The following is an 18,030-nucleotide window of genomic DNA, read 5'->3' as shown; positions in this document are numbered from 1 at the left end:
GGCTTAGGCAGAATAAAGTGTCATCTTGTCCTTGCAGCGGCTTTGCGCCTTTACTGCCCCCCCAGCAGAGGCCTGCAACCCCTGGAGGGATGGGGCGGTGCACGTGTGCCCTGCAGCTCCCACACTGGAGCCGGGAGCTTCGAGTCAGGCTCACCAGCTCCTTCCTGGACTGAACCGAGGGCCGTCCCAGGAATGAACGGGCGCAGGGGCCAGTGCTTGACCGTGGGAGGGGCCAGACGGTGCGATGGCCGCCCCTCCCCGAGCAGCCTCCCCTTGGCTCCTGTGATTCCCTGCCTGAAATCTGCCGCAGCCAGGCTCGGGTGGGCAGGGGCTCCATGCACTGGTCTCTACGAGGACCCACTGTGGGCTGTGTGCTATGGGCTCTGTCAGGGGAGGGGGCACCACCTGCCAGCGCCTCCCAGCCCTCTGGGGGTGGATTTCCAATTGCGATTTCCCCTAAATTATCTTGTCGGGGAGAAACAAACTGTTCCGACCCTGAATCCAGGCCCACCCACCCCTCCATCCCTCCATCCATCCACTCTGGGGGCCTATTTTTAGCTCCTGATTCATCTCCCGTTCAGCGGGGATAATGGGTATCGCCATGGTAACCTGGCTACCACTGAATTCCAGAAGGGCCGATATTGGTCTCTTCGGGGATGCGAGGACACCCAAGAAGCAGCCCCTCCATCCACATCTGGGCGGCAGCAGGGCTGCAGAGCGGCGGTGATGTGGTCCCGAGCAGCGAGGGCGAGTGTCAGCAGCAGCCCAGCCGCTGAGTCCTGTGGGAGTGGGTCACCATCTCAGCGGCAGAAAGCCTTGGACAGTTCCTGGGCCCGGCTCAGGGGCGAAGCCAGCAGAGGCTGGTCAGCTGAGCTCCCTGGGGAGGCAGAAGCCAAGAAGAATGGGAGGGGTCCATGCACAGCACGGGGGCGGCCGTGATGGCCCCGGGAGCTGTCGCCTTGGTGGGACGTAGCCTCTCCCAGAGCATGTGGAGCAGGGAGGGGGCTGAGGTGTGAGACCCCAGCCTCTCACCTCTGGCCGACAAGAAGCAGAGAGCAGTCGGGCGGCGAGGGGGGTGGGGGGCAACCCTCAGAGGATGCCCTCCTGGGGCCAGAGCAGGTGTGGACGCGAGGACGACGGGGGGCAGTCGTGGGGCCCGGCCAGTGGGTGGTTTGGCTGGGCACGTGCAGGTGTAGGGGGGCCGCTGAGGGTGGTGGGGGCAGGAAGGTATCAGCTGGCTTAGCTGCACAGATGTGGTGATTTTACCAGCCGGTGCCCAGCCTAAGAAGGCGGCCAGCTCTGCCCACAGGCAGTAAAATAATAAAGTGATTACTGCCCCAGGGGCGGTTCAGATGGGCACCGACTGCTCTTGCCCCCCGCATCCGTTCCCACCTCCTTCCTTTGGGGGCCATCTCTCAGTCCATGTATTTCATGGGCCTGGACCACTGTCAAAGTCCCAGGGTGGACACGACCCAGGCCTGGCCAATCAGCGAGCGTGCTGTTCCCTGGCCACTGTGATTGGCTCTGGGTGGGCGCTCCACCTGGCTGGCCAATGAGACTGGGTCCTGAGACTTTCCCGCAGGTTGCTAAGCTGATGGGGTGGGACCCAGGAGCAGCTGGTGACCACTGCTGCCACGTGGGCAAGGCCTGCCTGAGGAGGAAGCCGGCACAGAGGAGGTGGACAGAGAAATGGTGCCGGGGGCACGTGGATCCGGCTCTTCCCTTTCCGCTCAGGCCAGCTGGGGCTGGGGGTGGGGCTTCTGTCTCTTGCCACCTGAAGATTCTGGCCCAGAAGGATGGCAAATACTCTCAGTTCACAGACAAGAAAAGCAAGGCTCAGAACAGTTAAGTGACTTGCCCAGGGTCACACAGCTGGCCAGTGGCAGAAGCGGGACCCGCCAGCCTCTTGCAATTCCTGGAGGTACAAGGTCCTCCATCAAGGGCTCTGGAATCCAGATGGGATCCCAGGGAGGGAAGCCCAGGTAGGGCTGGGCTGAAACCCCGGCGGCTGGCGTGGAGACCGGCAGACGAGACCGGCCAGCCCCCAGCTCTTCAGCACCGCACGTGGGGTTCTCAGCAGGCGGACGCAGAAGGTGCGCCGTGGCCTGGGGCCCCCACGGAGGCACCTGGGCCTGAGTGTCTTTAGAAGTTGCCTGCAGCACACTGCTCGGAGGGTGGGTTTGGGATTTGCAAAAGCCTGCAGTGGTCACTGACTTAGGCACCGGTCCAGAGTCAGGCGGACGCCTGGCCCAGCTCTCCGTGGACGGTCTCCTCAGCCTGCACGTGAGCCTCTGCTGTCACTTGGGGGCGCGGCTGCTTTAAATCACGGCCCTGGAGTCCTTGGCCGCCCCTCCCCCCGAGAGGTGGGGTGGCTGCACTTCTCCCCGAGTCCAGGCGGCCTTGGTGCTGTGTGTCTCCAAGGCTCCGTCCTGAACACACCACAGGGCTGCCCTGGTCCCTTGCTGCCTGGGTAGGGGCTCCCCAGCTCCTACGACACCTTCCTGCTCTTTCAGGACGGAGCCGGCCGTCCCACAGAAACGGGCGAGTTCATCCGTGTTTGCCAGTGTTCTAAGCCACCGAGTTTTGGTGTAACTCTGCACCCTCTTGTAAGGACTGCATGGGAGGGTGTGCGCAGGGCCTGGCACAAAACACCTGTTGGTAAATAAATACCGGTCTCCCGCGGGAGCGGGCTGCCTCTTCCTCGTTCTCTGCAACCCTGATTGTGGATGTTCCCTCAGCCTGCTGGCCGTCTGCCTCGCCCTGGAGGGGGCCCAGGGCTCTGGGCCCTGCGCCCCGCCCCGCCCAGTGTCCTCAGAGTCAGCCGTGGGCTGAGTCAGCGGGACAGGGGTGGCTCGGCAGCCGGGCTGCTCTTTCCTCTGCTGTGGCGGGGAAGCAGCAGCAGGCAGCTGTGAGTGCTGTAATTGACGTGGGCGGCAGGGCCGTCAGATGCCAGGCGTGCGGCCTTGGGCCCCGGGGGCTCTGGGCGAAATCTTCCTCTGCTTTGGCGTCCGCCCCAGAGCAAGGGCACCCTGGACCCTTGCCCAGCGCATACCTGCCCCCACACAGATCTGCAACAGCTGCCGAGCCCCGGCTGTGAGGACTTGGTCCTGGCTAGCTGCCGAGCGTGGCTCAGACCCCAGCAGCAACCCCGGGCCAGACTGGTGGGTGGCATCTCACAGAAGGGGACTGAGCTCAGAGACAGGAAGTCATTGGGCCTGGGATGCACTGGAGCGGGGTCCTGAGTTGGGCCACCCAGCCCGGTTCCCAGGGCCTGAAGCCCACAGCCAATAGGCCTCAGCTGTGGTGTGTGCGTGTGTGCGTGCGTGCGTGTGTGTGTGTTCCTGGGGACATGGGGAGGGGTCTGGGGGGGGTGGGTCTCTGTCCTCAGCTGCTTTACCAAAGCCTCTTTCTGACCCCCCTGGCCACCCTGGGCCCGGCCAGTCAGCCTCCCTCTGTGGGCCCTGTCTCTCTCTGGTCACCGAGCTGGGAGTCATCCAGACCAGGGTGTGGGCTGGTGGCCGTGAGCGTGTCTTTGGAGCTCTGTGCCCTGCCCAGCATGGACACTTGTCACTCAGTGTTGACCAGGATGTCCCTGAGAACATGAGACGTGATAACTTTCTCCAGCCCTGGGAGGGGCTCCAGAACAGTGCCCCAGGCTCCGTGCCCCAGGGGGCAGGATGGCCAGACCCGGCCTCCCTCCCTCCCTTGCCATGTGGCTGAGGTGAGACCCAGGGATTTGGCTTCAGACACTGGACAGAGCCCAGTGCCAGGTTGAACCAAGCCAGGGAATTGCAGGTTACGTCTTAAGGAACAGAAGTCACTCCCTGCCAGCCACGGCCCGGCCCTGGGCGCTGGCCAACCCCCTCCCAGGCCCTATCCCCGGACATTGGAGTCTGGTCATTCTGACCCTGCAGCTGGACCAGCAGAGCCGGACAGGAATCTATATCTGAATTCTCGCCCAGGAAAATCAGAGGAGATGCCGCGCTGTGGCGCCCTAGGCAGCCTCTTTCCGGGGATTTAACTTCCAGGGGCCCTCATGCCTGATGCTCCGTGGAGGCTCCTGGAAGCCTGGGACCCCGGGAGGGGGCAGCCGGCCAGATGCAGGCTCAGGTGGTCCCAGCGAGGAGCCCAGCTCCCATCCCACCGTGGCAGTCAGCCACAAACCAGGGACGTGGCGGTCCTGCCTCCTGTGGCTGGGGTGGGAGCCACCAGCTGTCAGCCCTGGCGGGGCGGGGCAGACCTGTGGTGTCATGACCGCCCCCCGCCCCAGTCGGTGGGTTTTTCAACTATGGGCCCCTCAGGACCCCAGCTCTTCATTCTGGGAGAAACAGTGGGTGTGGCTACAAGCTCTGGACCTGGAGGCTCCAGGTTCTCACCTGCTTCCTCACTCTATGTGCAGACGTGGGCATCTCCTGTCACGTCCCCCACCCGTGTCTGTCTGTGGAATGCGTGGGCTGACCCTGCAGGGCTCCGAGGGTGAAATAAGACGGCGAGCGTGGCCCACGAGGAGCGTCACTGGTGTTCCAGCCTCCATTCCCCCCCGACCCCCGACCCCCGTGGCTTCTGTTACTGACTCCAAGCTCGCTGCTCGACAGGCCAACAAATCAAGAGGCGAGGTGAGGGGCAAGGAATAGGGACTTTATTCCGAAGCCAGCAGCCTGAGAAGATGGTGGACTCGTGTCCCAAAGGACCACCTTCCCTGACTTAGAATTCAGGCTTCTTTTATAGTAAAAGGGGGGAAGGGGGGAAAGCCCTGGTTTTGACCAGGCTCGGGAGGGATGTGAATTTCTTTCCTCACAGGTGGGCTGGTCAGGAGGTTTCCAGGGAGCTAAACAAAGGTATTTTACCTTAACGCTCATTACCTGGGAGGCAGGGTTCCCTGGGATGGGCCATCGTGTATAATTTAAGCTATAGGCAGTGTCCCTCTCTTATTTTTTTTTAATAAATTTACTTATTTATATGTATATTTTTTGGCTGCGCTGGGTCTTCGTTGCTGCATGTGGGCTTTCTCTAGTCACGGCGAGTGGGGGCTACTCTTCGTTGCGGGGCGCGGGCTTCTCATCGTGGTGGCTTCTCTTGTTGTGGAGCACGGGCTCTAGGCACGCGGGCTTCAGTAGTTGTGGCACACGGGCTTCGTTGCTCTGCGGCATGTGGGATCTTCCCGGACCAGGGCTCAAACCCACGTCCCTTGCATTGGCAGGCGGATTCTTATCCACTGTGTCACCAGGGAAGTCTGGCAATGTCCCTCAGAGTGATTAACTCGTAATAGAATAAAGGCTCTTCCCTCTTACATGCCTCCAGGCTGACGCAGCTGTACTGGTGGCCCCAGAGCTTGAAGGTGACATCGCCACAGTGTCCTGTCCTGCAGAAAAGAGGTTGGGCCTTGGTTCCATGAGAGGTGAGCTTCCCATGGGTGACAGTGGGGAGGGTGGGGTCCTCAGAGCGGGCCCCCTCTCTTACTGTCAGGCCCAGGTGCAGGTCAGCACTGAAGGCCCTGGCTGGGTGGCCAAGGGCAGGCCAGGAAGAAGCAGGTTGAGGGTCAGGGACGGGGTCAGTCTAACGTCCAGGGGAGGTGGAGGCCGGGTCGCCCATCTTGGCCTTTAGACATCACTGAGTTTCGAGCTTCTGCTGGAGTAATGTGTTCAGTCCCCACAGAGGCGGGAGGGAGGGCAGATGGAGGAGAAAGCTCACATTGTCCTGGGGGCCCCTGGGCTCCTCGGGGGGAAGGCCAGCAACCGTCTCCCCTGTCCTTAGGGGGCACTCTCAAGTCCTAACCCCGGTCCCGCGGATGGGGCCTTCTTTGGAAATAGGGTCTTTGCAGGTGTGATCAAGGTCAAATGAGGTCATAGGATGGGCCCTGAGTCCAGGGATTGGTGTCGCCATAAGAGGAGGAAAGTGCCAATGATGGGACAGGTGCTGTCCCCGCCCCCCCCCCCCCCATGGCAGGCTGCACAGGGAGCGTGCCCCGACACCTTGGTTTTGGACTCCCAGCTCCAGGACCTGGAAAGAGTGAACTCCTGTTGCTTGTGGTTTTGTGCGGCAGCTCCCAGGAGGTGGGGAGGCTGGGGACCCAGGGGCTGCCTGGGCTTTGGTGCGTCAGGGGCGTCGAGGGACATCTGCGCTTTGTCTTATTTTTCAAATTTTCTAAAATAGTTTATTGTTTAAACAGAAGGACTCCATAACCGCACTTTGTTTTGATACACTATTTTCTCACACCAGGCATACGGACCTGTGATACGGACCAGTTATGACCGACTCTCCCTCCCAGCCCTGCCGGCCCTGGGGGGCGGCCACCTCCTGGGGTCCAGGGCCTGGGGTCCCTCAGGAGCTCCGTCCACCCCTACACCCAACGCTGCACAGAGCGCAAGGTGGCAGGACGCTGGCTTCCACTAGGGGGCGCCCCAAACCAGGCGCTCACAGGACCCCGTTCCGCGCTGACAGCAAATCTGCAGCTTCTTCCCCAGCTTTACTGAGACGCAGCTGGCAGGTAATATGTGTGAGTTTAAGGCGTGCGATGTGATGATTTGATACACTTACACATTTTGGGACAATTCCCACAACAAGGCTGGTTACCACCAGCATCACCTCCCATAATCACCTCTTCTTTGTGTGTGGTGATGAGACGTAAGATTACTCTCTGAGCAGCTTTCAGCTATACACACAGTATTGTGAGCTGCGGTCACCATGCTGTACATCAGATCCCAGAGCTTACTCACGACTGGAAATTTCTGCCATTTGACCAACACCTCCCCGTTTCCCCTCCCCCACAGTCCCTGGCCACCACCCTCTACTGCCTGTTTTTATGAGTTTGGCTTTTTAGATTCCGCATGTAACTGAGATCATACAGTGAGAACAGAGAGTCTTTTTCTGTGTGGCTTATTTCGCTGAGCATAATGCCCTCTAGGTTCATCCGTGTTCTAGAAATGGCAGGATTTCCTTCTTTTCTATGCTGAATGCTATTCCTCTGCGTGTGTGTGTGTGTGTGTGTGTGTGTGTGTGTGTGAGAGAGAGAGAGAGAGAGAGAGAGAGAGGGTGGGGGTGGGCAAGGAGGGAGAGACAGTCCTCTTTATCCATCGTCCACTGATGGACACTTAGGTTGCTTCCATGTCTTGGCTATTGTGCTGCTATATTGGAGTATATATTGGAATAGCACTATTGGAATAGTGCTGCTGTGGATGTTGGAGTGCAGATGTCCCTTCGAGGGTGATTTCATTTCCTTTGGATAAATACCCAGGAGTGGAATTGCTGGATCATACGGTAGTTCTGTTTTTAATTTCTTGAGGAAACTCCATACTGTTTCCATAGTGGCTGCACCAATTTACATTCCCACCAACGGTGCGTGAAGGTTCCTTTTTCTCCACATCCTCGCCAATGCTTGTTTTTTCTTGTCTTTTTGATAATAGCTATTCTGACAGGTGTGAGGGGATATCTCACTGTGGTTTTGATGTGCATTTCCCTGATGATTAGTGATGTTGAGCACCTTTTCATGTCCCTGGTTACCATCTGTATGTCTTCTTTGGGAAAATGTCTAGTCAGGTCCTCTGCCCACTTTTTAATTGGGTTATTTGCTCTTTTTTTGCTGTTGCGTTGTATGAGTTCCTTATATATTTTGGATATTAACCCCTTATCAGATGGATGGTTTGCAAATATTTTCCCCCTTCTGTAGGTTTCACTTTCATTTTGTTAATGGTTTCTTTTGTTGTGCAGGAGCTTTATAGTTGTATGCAGTCCCACTCATTTCTTTTTGCTTTTGTTGCTTGTGCTTTTGGTGTCATATCCAAAAAATCGTTGCTGAGACCAATGTCAAGGAGCTTTTTCTCTGTTTTCTTTTCAGGGTTTTGTGGTTTCAGGTCTTACATTTAAGGCTTTAATTCATTTTGAGTTAACTTTTGTGAGTGGTGTAAGATAGCAGTCCAGTTTCATTCTTTTGCATGTAGCTGTCCAGTTTTCCCAACACCATTTATTGAAGAGACCCTCCTTTCTCCATTGAGTATTCTTGGCTCCCTTGTCAAATGTTAGTTGACCAGATATGCAGGGGTTTATTTCTGGGCTCTGTATTCTGTTCGTTGGTCTATGTATCTGTTTTTAGGCCAATACCATACTGTTTTGATTACTGTAGCTTTGTAAAATAGTTTGAAATCGGGCCGTGTGATGCCTTCAGCTTTGATCTCCTTTCTTAGGATTGTTTTGGCTATTCAAGGTCTTTTGTGGTTCCATACAAGTTTTAGGATATTTTTTTTTCTGTGAAAAATGCCATTGGAATTTTGATGGGGATTGCATTGAATCTGTAGATGGATTTGGGTAGTATAGACATTTTAACAATATGAATTCTTATGATTTATGAACATGGGATACCTTTCCATTTATTTGTGTCTTCAATTTCTTTCATCAGTGCCTCATAGTTTTCAGTGTACAGGTCCTTCACCTTCTTGATTAAATTTATTCCTGGGTATTTTTATTGTTTTTGATGCTATTACAAAGGGGATTTTTTTTTTCTTTTTCAGATAAGGAAAATTTATAATAATTTTTGTCTCAGAGTGAGTATTCTAACATCTCAAGGCAGAAACAGTCATGTGTGTTGTCTGGTGGTAGCTGCTGCTCATTCCCCACTGGGCATTACAGTAGCTGTGGAAATGGGTTAACTCCAAATTCCTAAACACACTTGTTTCCAAGAGCTTGGGATGAGGGATTGTGGACATCTGAGAGGTCAGCCTTGTAAAACCAATTTAAAACATGTGACTGAGAAATTGATTTCAACGTGTGATTTAAAGTTGAAATCTTGGGCTTCCCTGGTGGCGCAGTGGTTGAGAATCTGCCTGCCAATGCAGGGGACACGGGTTCGAGCCCTGGTCTGGGAAGATCCCACATGCCGCAGAGCAACTGGGCCCGTGAGCCACAATTGCTGAACCTACGCGTCTGGAGCCTGTGCTCCGCAACGGGAGAGGCCGTGATAGTGAGAGGCCCGCGCACCGCGATGAAGAGTGGCCCCCACTTGCCGCAACTAGAGAAAGCCCTCGCACAGAAACGAAGACCCAACACAGCCATAGATAAATAAATAAAATTAAAAAAAATAATAAATAAAAAATAAAGTTGAAATCTTACTGGGTACATACAATATTGGACCAGCTCAGAGAGCTTTGGGGGCTCCAGCTTCACAAGTGTAATTTGCTAGATGTACAAGTTTCTACTTGTTCTGTGAGACAACTGTAGGAGCTAAAAAGAAAGTCAAATGGATTGAATATTAATACAATTAAACATGTTTATAGGAGCTTGTCTACGTTTATAAATGGAATCAAACGTGAATCAAAGACTTTAAAAGTGATGAATAAACAGAATATTAAACTTCGAAAACTGAATGTGTAAGAAACTGGGATTGAAAGTTTATATCATTAATAAAATGAATTTTATTAAATGGTAAAAGGCACAGTGAACCACATGAAAGCCACCAAATCTCACAGGTCACATCAGTTTTGGGAACTGGAACCATCCCTTTCCCAGGACAAGTGACTCAGGCCTTTACCCACCCCCCACCCCCCACAATGAACTGGCAGCCAGAGCAAGGGCTCCTGCATGGACCCTGCCTCTGAGGTCAGGTTTCTGCATGTTCGCCCCCCAACCCCCTCTCTTCTGGGACTTGTGGATGAAGTGAGACTCCAGAACCCCCAGACTCAGCTCTGATTGGGCTGCTTGGAGGCCAGCCCCTTACCCAGCCTTGGACTCCTTCAGAGCAGGGTCAGGGCCCTGCTGGAGGTGGGTAGTGAGCGGGTGATGTCAGGAGGGTCCAGCAGTGGCGGTGGGTGAGGACTGGGGGCGTGCATGCTGGGCAGGCGCCGGGGTCCTGCCGCTGCTCCGCCTGGGGCCTTCGTCGCCCGTGGAGCTGGCTGCCAGCTGGGAGACAGGCCAAGGGCAGCTCCGGGCCGGCGGGCAGCGGCTTCCACCCTCCTGGCGGATTCCCGAGTCCTGCCCGCACCTCGCGGGCTTCCCTGAAACCTCACCCCACCCCCTGAGGGGCCTCGATCGAGGCCAAGGAAGTGTGGATGCTGCCTGGAGACCCTTTGTCTTCAGGTGCGTGGGGGCAGGGCGGCGGTGCCCCGTGTGAAGGGGGAGACGTTCAAGCTCAGCCTGCCTGGCAAACGCGCAGGAGCTGTGGGAAAACGCTCCTTGGATGTTGCCGCTCGTGGGCAGCCTTCCGGCGGGTCCCGGCAGTCACCTTTGAACCACAGAGTAGCGCTGGGAGCTGACCGGGCAGGTAAGGGCACACTTAGAAAACGCTCTCAGCCACCCTCGGGCGCCAGTGAGACGGGGCCCGCTGGGGGCTCCAAGCCACGCCGTATGCTGCAAACACCCAGCACCCACCGTCCTGACAGACAGCAGGGTGCGTAAGGGCGCGCACACGCACGGGCACACGCACGCGCACACACACGCATGCGCACACACACGCACGCGCGTCTGGCTGAAGAAACACAAGAAGAGAACACACACAAAGCGCGTGTACGGATGAAGTGCCCTACCAGGCGGGGAGTGAGGGTGGTGTGGGCACCAGAGACGGGGGCGTGATTTCCCGGGGTGTCCGTGGGGACAGAACGGTCCCCAGAGCTGCCACCCCTGATTCCCAGAACCTGGCGCAGGAGCCCCAGGTGGGCCCGATGGAATCGTACAGCGTTAACCGAGCACTTCCCCCAGCCGGTAATCAGGAGTCGACTCACGCCCAGCCGTGGAGCGGGCCTGAACCCGCTGCTCTTCCCCGGGGCCTCCGGGTCAGGGCCGCCTTGGTTTGGCCTGTGAGACCCAGGGTGGGAGAGCCGGCCAGCGCCCCCCGGACTCGGACCCACAGAACCAGATTCTGGCAGCCTCAGCGTTTGTGGTAGTTTTTCGGTGGTGATAGAAAACTCCTGAAGGTACCGTTTAAAATCATCTTGATTTTTTGGAACCCTGTGAATGTATTACCCGTTCAAAACAAAGAGCCAAACACAAAAGTCAAAATTAAAAAGGGAAGCCCTGCCGAAGAGGGGGAGCTGGTGCTCTGGGCCGTGGGCTCCTCCCAGGCAGGGTCCTCCTGGAGTCTCCCTCCCGTGGCCGCTGGTAGGACCCACGCTGGCACTGAGCTCCGGTGGTTACCCCGAAGCAGTGGTGGCAGCGGATGTGGGGTTAGCAGCTCTGGGACGTTTTGCCCAGAGGCCCCACTGACCGGGCAGAACCCTCCAGCCAGCGTGCACCAGCCCCTCCGTCTCCTACAGCAGCCAAGTCGACCTCGAGGCCGCGGGGCCTGACCACCCGGCACAACCCGCCCATGTTTGCTTGTGTGCATGTGTATTTGTGCACATGTGTGTGCGTGTGCGTGAGCTTCTACACCTGTGGAGGGTGAGTGTGGCTCAGGGGCAGCTCCCAGCCCAGGGTGAGGTCCGGGGAGCCCTAAGGGAAGGGTCGAAGTGAACTCTGGACCAGTCAGAGGAGCTCGCAGGGCAGGGGGTCTGCTCAAGGCCCTGAGACAGGCTGGTGAGGGGGTGGTTCCGGGGCCTGGAGCAGTCCCATTACAGCCACGAGGTGCCCTCAGAGGGCTAGAGCCTACACTTCCCAGGCCGCCAAGGAGGAGAAGCAGGGGCTTTAATGTGTATGCTCAACGTTGACCACGCTCGAAACACAGCACAATATAATTACGCCCGTCAAAAGTCTTTAAGGAACATTTATAACAAGTGTTTCTGTACACGGCCCAGCAGGGGAGTGATGGGTCCTGAGATCCCACTGAAAGGGCTAAGATGAGCCTTTTTCGTCCTGTCTGACGACCCCCAGCATGAATAGCCCACCATAAAGACAGAAGTCTGGGAGCATGAATGGCGCTCCCTGGGTCTGGGGTCCCTGAGAGCCCCCCATACCCTCTGTAGCTCCAGGGGGAAGACAGAACCCCCGGGGACCCCCCGAACCGTCCGAGACCCCACCCACCAGGCAACTCTCCTGGCTCTGCCTGTCTGCCAGCCTTGGAGGACGCCTTACCCACTCAGGTTGGCCCAGAAAGGCCCCAAACTGGAAAATTCTGGGCTTGCAGCCAGGGGGCTGGGACTGAGCTGTATTTGGGGTCAGATGACAGAGGCGGGCCACCCAACAACCCCCCTCCGGCCCCCTGGGTGTGGACGCTTCTCTGGAGGGGAGGTGGGAAAGGGCCAACCCCGACCCCACCAGGACCAGAAGAGCGTGCGGCCCCTTCTTGAGGATGATCGAGAAGGGAACCATGGCTTTGCTTTCCCGTCTCGAAGTGCTGCGCGGGGGGACGGGCACAGAGCCGGCTTCCCTGTTGGTCTCAAGAACAGAAGAGGACAGACACGTCTTTATCATCTAAAACCATGGCTGTCACCTAATTAAAAGACATATTTGTTGTAAGCAGCGAGCACAGTAACACCCTCACGTGGTACAAAGAAATCCAAGTCCTGGCAAGGTGTGTCTGGACATCCTACTGGTGGCCTTCCCGCCACTTTGGGCCTCCAGCCAGGTACCATCATCTGCAGTAACTAATTACAGGTGTGTCCACCCCTCCCTCTGGACCGTCCTGCTGACTTCTGCTCGTCAGTATACAGAGAGCGTCCTCATTTCTCAACAACTGCAGAGAATACCTCAGTTTTTAAATCATTCTCGTCCAGGTGAACATGGGGCAGTGAACCCTGTGGCAGAGACACTGTCTTGTGTGTGTGTGCGGTGTGTCTGTGGGGTCGGTTTCCCAAAGTGGGGCTCCTCGTTCACAGGGCAAATGCAGTTTGATTTTAACTAACTTTTGGAGTTTGCCAGTCAGATTGGTACAAGAATCTTGCCGTAGTTTAAGTTGCCTTTTTCTCATTCAGCTTTTTTTTCTTTTTGGTCATCTCTTTGTTCATGCCCTTTGCCCGTTTTTCTGTTGGATTGCTTCTTTTTAAAAAATGACTTATTAAGGCCTTTTGTGCTGTAAGCATTATTAGAAATGTGTTTTCCTAGTTTGTCACTGGTCTTTGATACTCTCCTGGGGTGTGTTGGCCGTGCGTCTGTGTTTTTCTCTAATGCCCTCTATCTGCTCCCTTCCAGTGCTTTCTGATTTGTAGAATATGAGGCGGGGAGTCCAACCTGACCTGTTTTTCAGATGGTTCTATCCTTGCCTGAATACAATTTACTAAAATCCCACGGGTTTGATGGGCTGCTGTCTCCATGGGCTGCCTGCCTAAGCAGGGCAGTGAGTCCTGAGCGGCCGCTGTTCAGCCGGCACCCACCCAGCTCTCTCACGCAGCACGGCGCTCGTTAAGGAGGCAAGCGTTGGGTCTGGGGTTCCCTGGTGGTGCAGTGGTTGAGAATCCGCCTGCCAATGCAGGGGACACAGGTTCAATACCTGGTCCGGGAAGATCCCACATGCTGCGGGGCAGCTAAACCCGTGCACCACAACTACTGAGCCTGCGCTCTAGAGCCCGCGAGCCACAACCACTGAGCCCATGAGCCACAACTACTGAAGCCTGTGCGCCTAGAGCCCCTGCTCCGCAACAAGAAAAGCCACTGCAATGAGAAGCCCGCGCACCGCAACAAAGAGTAGCCCCTGCTCGCTGCAACTAGAGAAAGCCCACGCGCAGCAACAAAGACCCAACACAGCCAAAAATAAAAACAAATAAATAAATTTATAAAAAAAGAAAAGGAAAGAAAACGCTGGGTCCATCCCCCACCCCGTTCCCTCACTTTTGGACATTTGGTGGATAAAAAATAGCACCAGTTTTCCCACAGATATTCTTCCACGTGATAAAGTGGTAACCAAAGCTGTTAGCAATCTGTCCACTGATGTTTCTGGAATGTATACTTTATACCTGGTTTAGAGATACAGTTGTGAGCAAGACAGATACTGCCGTGACTTTGGGGGGCTCGCCAGCAAATGGGGGTCAGGCCACAGTAGCAGACGCTCACCAAGGAGTTTGAGGGAACTTCGGGGTCTGTGGGGTCAGAGGTCAAGATTCCTGTTGAGCGGTGGCGTTTGCTATGCATTACTGTCTGGAGAACAAAGCAAACAAGAAAAAAGCAAACAAGAATTTCTTCAACGTGGAGAGGTCGGGCTGGGGAGCAGTACCTCCTTCTTACACCCCAAGCACCCTGCCCTTTGCCAACTCCCAAGGCCAGTGCCTGGGGGCCCCTTCCCGCTTTTGTAGATTCCTGCTCCCCCAATGACTGAGCCCGGCTCACCCCTCAGTCCCCTTGCTCGGCACAAACGCAGTGACTGCAACGTGGGATTCTTGCCCTTTCGCGATAGTTATCACTGATTGAAATCTGGCTTCCACGGTCGGTCGGTGCCCCGTTGACTCGGATTCAGTCCAGCTGTTTCCATTTAAAGGGCCTGGAGGCCGAATTCCAGCCTTATTTTTCCTGAACCGACGACCCTCCTGTAGTGACCCCAGAGAGCCAGCCCCTGGCCCCGCCTTGATCACTAGCTCGCGGTGTGACTCGGATAAGTCACTCCTGGGCCTGGACAGTCCCACCAGCCGGGCCCTGCAGGCAGCGTGTGGGGTTTGTCCCCTCCGGGCCCCCAGCAGGGACAGTGCCGCCCTCCCCCCACCCACCGTCACCTTCACAGACAGGCCACAGGCGCGTCCAGCACCCCCGTCCTCAGGTGTCCCGGGGAGCCGAAGTGCTCGGAAAGAATTATCTGAGATAAAAGGTGGAGTCTGATGGCAATGTTCTGCGACGAAAGGAAAAGAAACAATCAAACAAAAAGTCCCCAGGAAAAAAAAAAAAGTCCCCAGAGCAAGCAGGGAGGACAGGGACAGCCCGCTCTCCGGCCTGGCTGCAAGGCTTCCCTCAGGAGGTGTGGGCGGCAGCCCAGCTCTTGGCTCCCAGAGAGAAGCCCCCCCATTGCCGGCCCCCAGCCCTGGGTCCCTGACACCCAGCCCGGGCTGGTCCATGGGGCGCCTCGGAGAGCCCAGCTCTGGGATGGAGGTGCCAGTGCAGGCCGGCCTCCGAGGCTCCCCGGGGGTCTCAGCAAGTTTGTCCCCCATCGGGGGCCGCTCACCTCTCCCCTCTGTCACGCTGCTTTGCCCTTTTCCTGTGACATCTTCCTCCCGTGAGAAGGACGTGTCAGTGGTCTCCCGGGCCTGGCATTTCAGGGCCTGTGTGACGCCCTCCTGCGTGGAGGGCAGGGCAGTGTCCCAGAGTGACCTCAGGGCACACAGCCCCCTCGTGCCCCGCCTGGATGAGGCACACGTCCCTGCGAGGGGGGTCCGTGCACTGGTCTCTGCACCCCCTGGTCTGAAGCTCACCTGCCAGCTGGGTGGCCTCTGCAGGCCATTTGGCACCCATGAGCCCATCTGTGAAATGGGGCACTAATTAGACCCACCTGCAGTGGGTGGGATGGTGGCCTCCAGAGGTGTGACCTCCAGGCCTGTGAACGTGACTGTGTTTGGGAAAATGCAGCTGTAATCAGGCCAGCATCGGCCTGGCTGGCGGGAGGACTTGGGCTCTGACTGGACCTGCAAGCGGCCCTGGGGCGGGGCCCAAGTCCAAAGCCGCTCTGCCTCGTGTGGGCCCTTTCTCCCCCTTGCCGGCGTGGCCCGCAGCTGGCCCCTTGGCCTCCCAGGGCCCAGGGAAGGCGCAGGCCTCTAGTCTTTGTCTTCCTTGTCCACCAAACTGCAAAGTGCACCCTGACCTGCCTGCCACCTCCTGAACCCTGTCCTTCAGATTTTCCTAGAGAAAGTCAGCCCGTGACCCTCAAACCTCCAGGGACAGAAGTCCAGTTCTCTGAGTTTTCACTTGTTCACACGTGACGCGATCATTACGTAGATGAGACATGACACGTCTCCCCCAGAAACTTCCCTTGCGCCCTCACCAACCCACAGCCCCTCCCGACCATCCCACCGCCCGGGTTACCCATCCCAGGACCCTGCACCCAGGAACTAAGGCTGAGTGTCCTTCTGTCCTTCTTCACGGCGTTCAGCCATGTTGTTGTGTGTCCACAGTTCCCGTTCATTCTGTGTCAGGCTCCACGTGTGGACGCGCTATAATCTGTGGGTCCGTTCACCTAGGGGTGGAGGTCACGGCTGCCCTCTGTGCTACGGTTGTGACGGCCTGGTTGCAATACAGCTCGCACGCTGTCTGCTATGCACTGAATGTTTGTGCACATCCCCTGACAAGGCGGGCTTGAGTCAGTAGCCCCTCTATTGTCCTTAGGGTTCGGTCCAGACCCGCTGAGGCCGGTGAGGCCCCTGCAGGCCCCTGCAGCTTTCCCTCTCCCACATCTCTGCTGTCCTCTGCCTAGAACCTTTCTCCCTGGCCACCTGCCCTTCGAGATTCAGCTAGCTTGTCTCCTCCTCCAGGAAGCCTTCCTGTTCTGCAATTCTGCCTGGCTGCCCTGCTGTCTGCCCTGCCCACTGCCGTCCAGGAACCTGCAGCTCTGAGCCATGTGGCCTGGGTGCGTGCGGCCCGTGCCTCGGTTTCCAGGGCTGGGAAAGGGGGGCTGCACCTGTGCTGCCCTCCAGACCCTCAGAGTATGCAGGGGGCTGCCCCACAGGCACGACCTCCGGGCAACACCGTGTGGCCCGACCAGCCACCAGAGGACAGCAGTGGAGGGGCGGGGGTGGGGACAGCTGCCAGGGCCACCTGGGGCCCATGTCGCGGGGTGTGGGTCTGAGGACCACGGGTGGCCCTAGGGGGCCCCGAGCCCCTGGTCTCACCCCCGAGTGTCCACCAGCCTCAGGCTGAGCTCGGGGCTCCAGGCCTGTTTCACAGACAGGACAGGGAGGCCGCCACACAGCGCTTAGGAGACCCCGAGCATTTTCCCACGAGCGTCTCCTTCAAATCTAGAGGGTCCCTGTGCCGGGCACCATTGTCCCCATCCTACAGTTCAGGGGGGGAGGCCGGCCCCAGCGGGAGGCCCTCGCCTGCCCTGCCCTGGTCCAGCCCAGTGACTACCCTGCCCTGTGGCAGGGCGGCCGGGCCGGGACACGGCTTCCCTGTTGCCATGCTGGACAGGGGGTGTAAACGGGCGGCACCCCAAGATGGGGGCCTCTGCAGGGAAGGGATCTGCTGAAGGAACAGCTGGTGGGGCCCCCAGACCTAACCCCCTTGCGGGAGGTGCTCCCAGCCTCGGGATTGCCTGTGAGGCCCACAGGGAGGGTGGCCTGGCAGCCCTGGGCAGGACCCTCGGGCACTGTCTAAACGTTCCTGGGATGTCTCATGCTCAAATACAGAAGCCCACCAGCCAACAGGAGACCCGGTGTCCCTCACAGGAGCTCATCCAGTGGCCACAGGCGCAGGAGGGGAGGAGCCCGGAGGCCAGCCTGGAGGAGGGAGCGCACTGGAGGCTGCCCCCACCCCTGTGCCCGCCTTTGCTTTGTCACACATTCTGTGGTCCTGGCTTGTCCTGGCAGCTGAGGACACACGAGGGAGTGAGACAAATCAAGCCCAGTGAGGATGGGGCCTCGGGGGCGACAAACGGGGAGCCCCTGCCCATCACACATCCTGCCAGACCCTGGCAAAGGCAAGACTAAGAATGTCAGCGCGCGTCACACAGCCCGGTTCTGACTGCGAGCCACGCGGCCTCTGTCTGAGCCTGGCAGCCCTTCCCAGGCCCCAGCAGCCACCCTGGGACAGATGGAGATGTCCCCCTGCCAGGCCCAGGTGCCGGCTCTGTGAGCTGGACCGTGCTGGCCAGTGTTTGGTGGCCCAGGGCACCCCAACCCCAGAAGGAAGGGCAGCCGGCCGTGGCGGTGTGCGTCCTTTGACCCCAGGCCTCCCGAGGAAGCCTCTCCGAGGGGCGTCCCCTGGAGATTACTGCTGACTCACCCATCTGAGCGTTCCCCAGGCTCAGGCTGACGAGGCGTGGTTTCTCTCTGGGGACTTTCAGAAGGACAGATGTGTCCCCCAGGGTCACAGATATGAAAGCAGGAAGGGTGCAGTGCAGCAGACGGGGCTCCCGTGTCCACACACTTGCTGGCAATCCCTGAGCCTCCTCCCTCGGGGACTCCTGGCCGGCCAGCCCCACGGTGGTGGGGGTAGGTGGGTGTGAGGGGGGAGCCTGAGCCAGCATGTAGGGTCTCACCTGAC

General features: G+C 57.7%; 1 protein-coding gene across 4 annotated transcripts; it reads right to left on the bottom strand.

Annotated features, from left to right (window-relative positions):
* Window positions 1–11,705: 11,705 nt before the first annotated feature.
* Window positions 11,706–15,447, bottom strand: LOC137753707 (uncharacterized). Of its 4 annotated transcripts, none has more exons than XM_068529006.1 (5): window positions 15,249–15,373; window positions 15,002–15,113; window positions 14,559–14,671; window positions 13,809–13,989; window positions 11,706–12,349 (listed from the first exon to the last, which is right to left on the bottom strand). In XM_068529006.1, the coding sequence occupies exons 1-5, from the start codon at window positions 15,294–15,296 to the stop codon at window positions 12,327–12,329; spliced, it is 477 nt and encodes a 158-aa protein (XP_068385107.1). In that variant the 5' UTR covers window positions 15,297–15,373; the 3' UTR covers window positions 11,706–12,326. The 4 variants fall into 4 exon arrangements, 3 of the variants coding, with proteins under 3 accessions (XP_068385107.1, XP_068385108.1, XP_068385106.1); XM_068529007.1 differs by having other exon boundaries at window positions 13,906–13,989; XM_068529005.1 differs by having other exon boundaries at window positions 11,706–12,294; window positions 13,906–13,989.
* Between the last annotated feature and the right edge of the window lie 2,583 nt (window positions 15,448–18,030).

This window comes from Eschrichtius robustus, chromosome 19 (genome assembly GCF_028021215.1).
Source record: "Eschrichtius robustus isolate mEscRob2 chromosome 19, mEscRob2.pri, whole genome shotgun sequence".
Classification (NCBI taxonomy): Eukaryota; Metazoa; Chordata; class Mammalia; order Artiodactyla; family Eschrichtiidae; genus Eschrichtius; species Eschrichtius robustus.
The sequence above is the reverse complement of the archived record's forward strand: the minus strand, read 5'-3'. Positions and strand labels throughout refer to the sequence as shown.

Coding starts and splice junctions, on each gene's coding strand:
- LOC137753707 (XM_068529005.1), bottom strand. CDS start 15,296: ATGGGCTCATGGGTGCCAAATGGCCTGCAGAGGCCACCCAGCTGGCAG. Junction 15,114..15,248: donor AGAGGCCACCCAGCTGGCAG/GTGAGCTTCAGA, acceptor CCCTCCACGCAG/GAGGGCGTCACACAGGCCCT. Junction 12,295..13,905: donor AAGTTCCCTCAAACTCCTTG/GTGAGCGTCTGC, acceptor TCTGTTCTTGAG/ACCAACAGGGAAGCCGGCTC.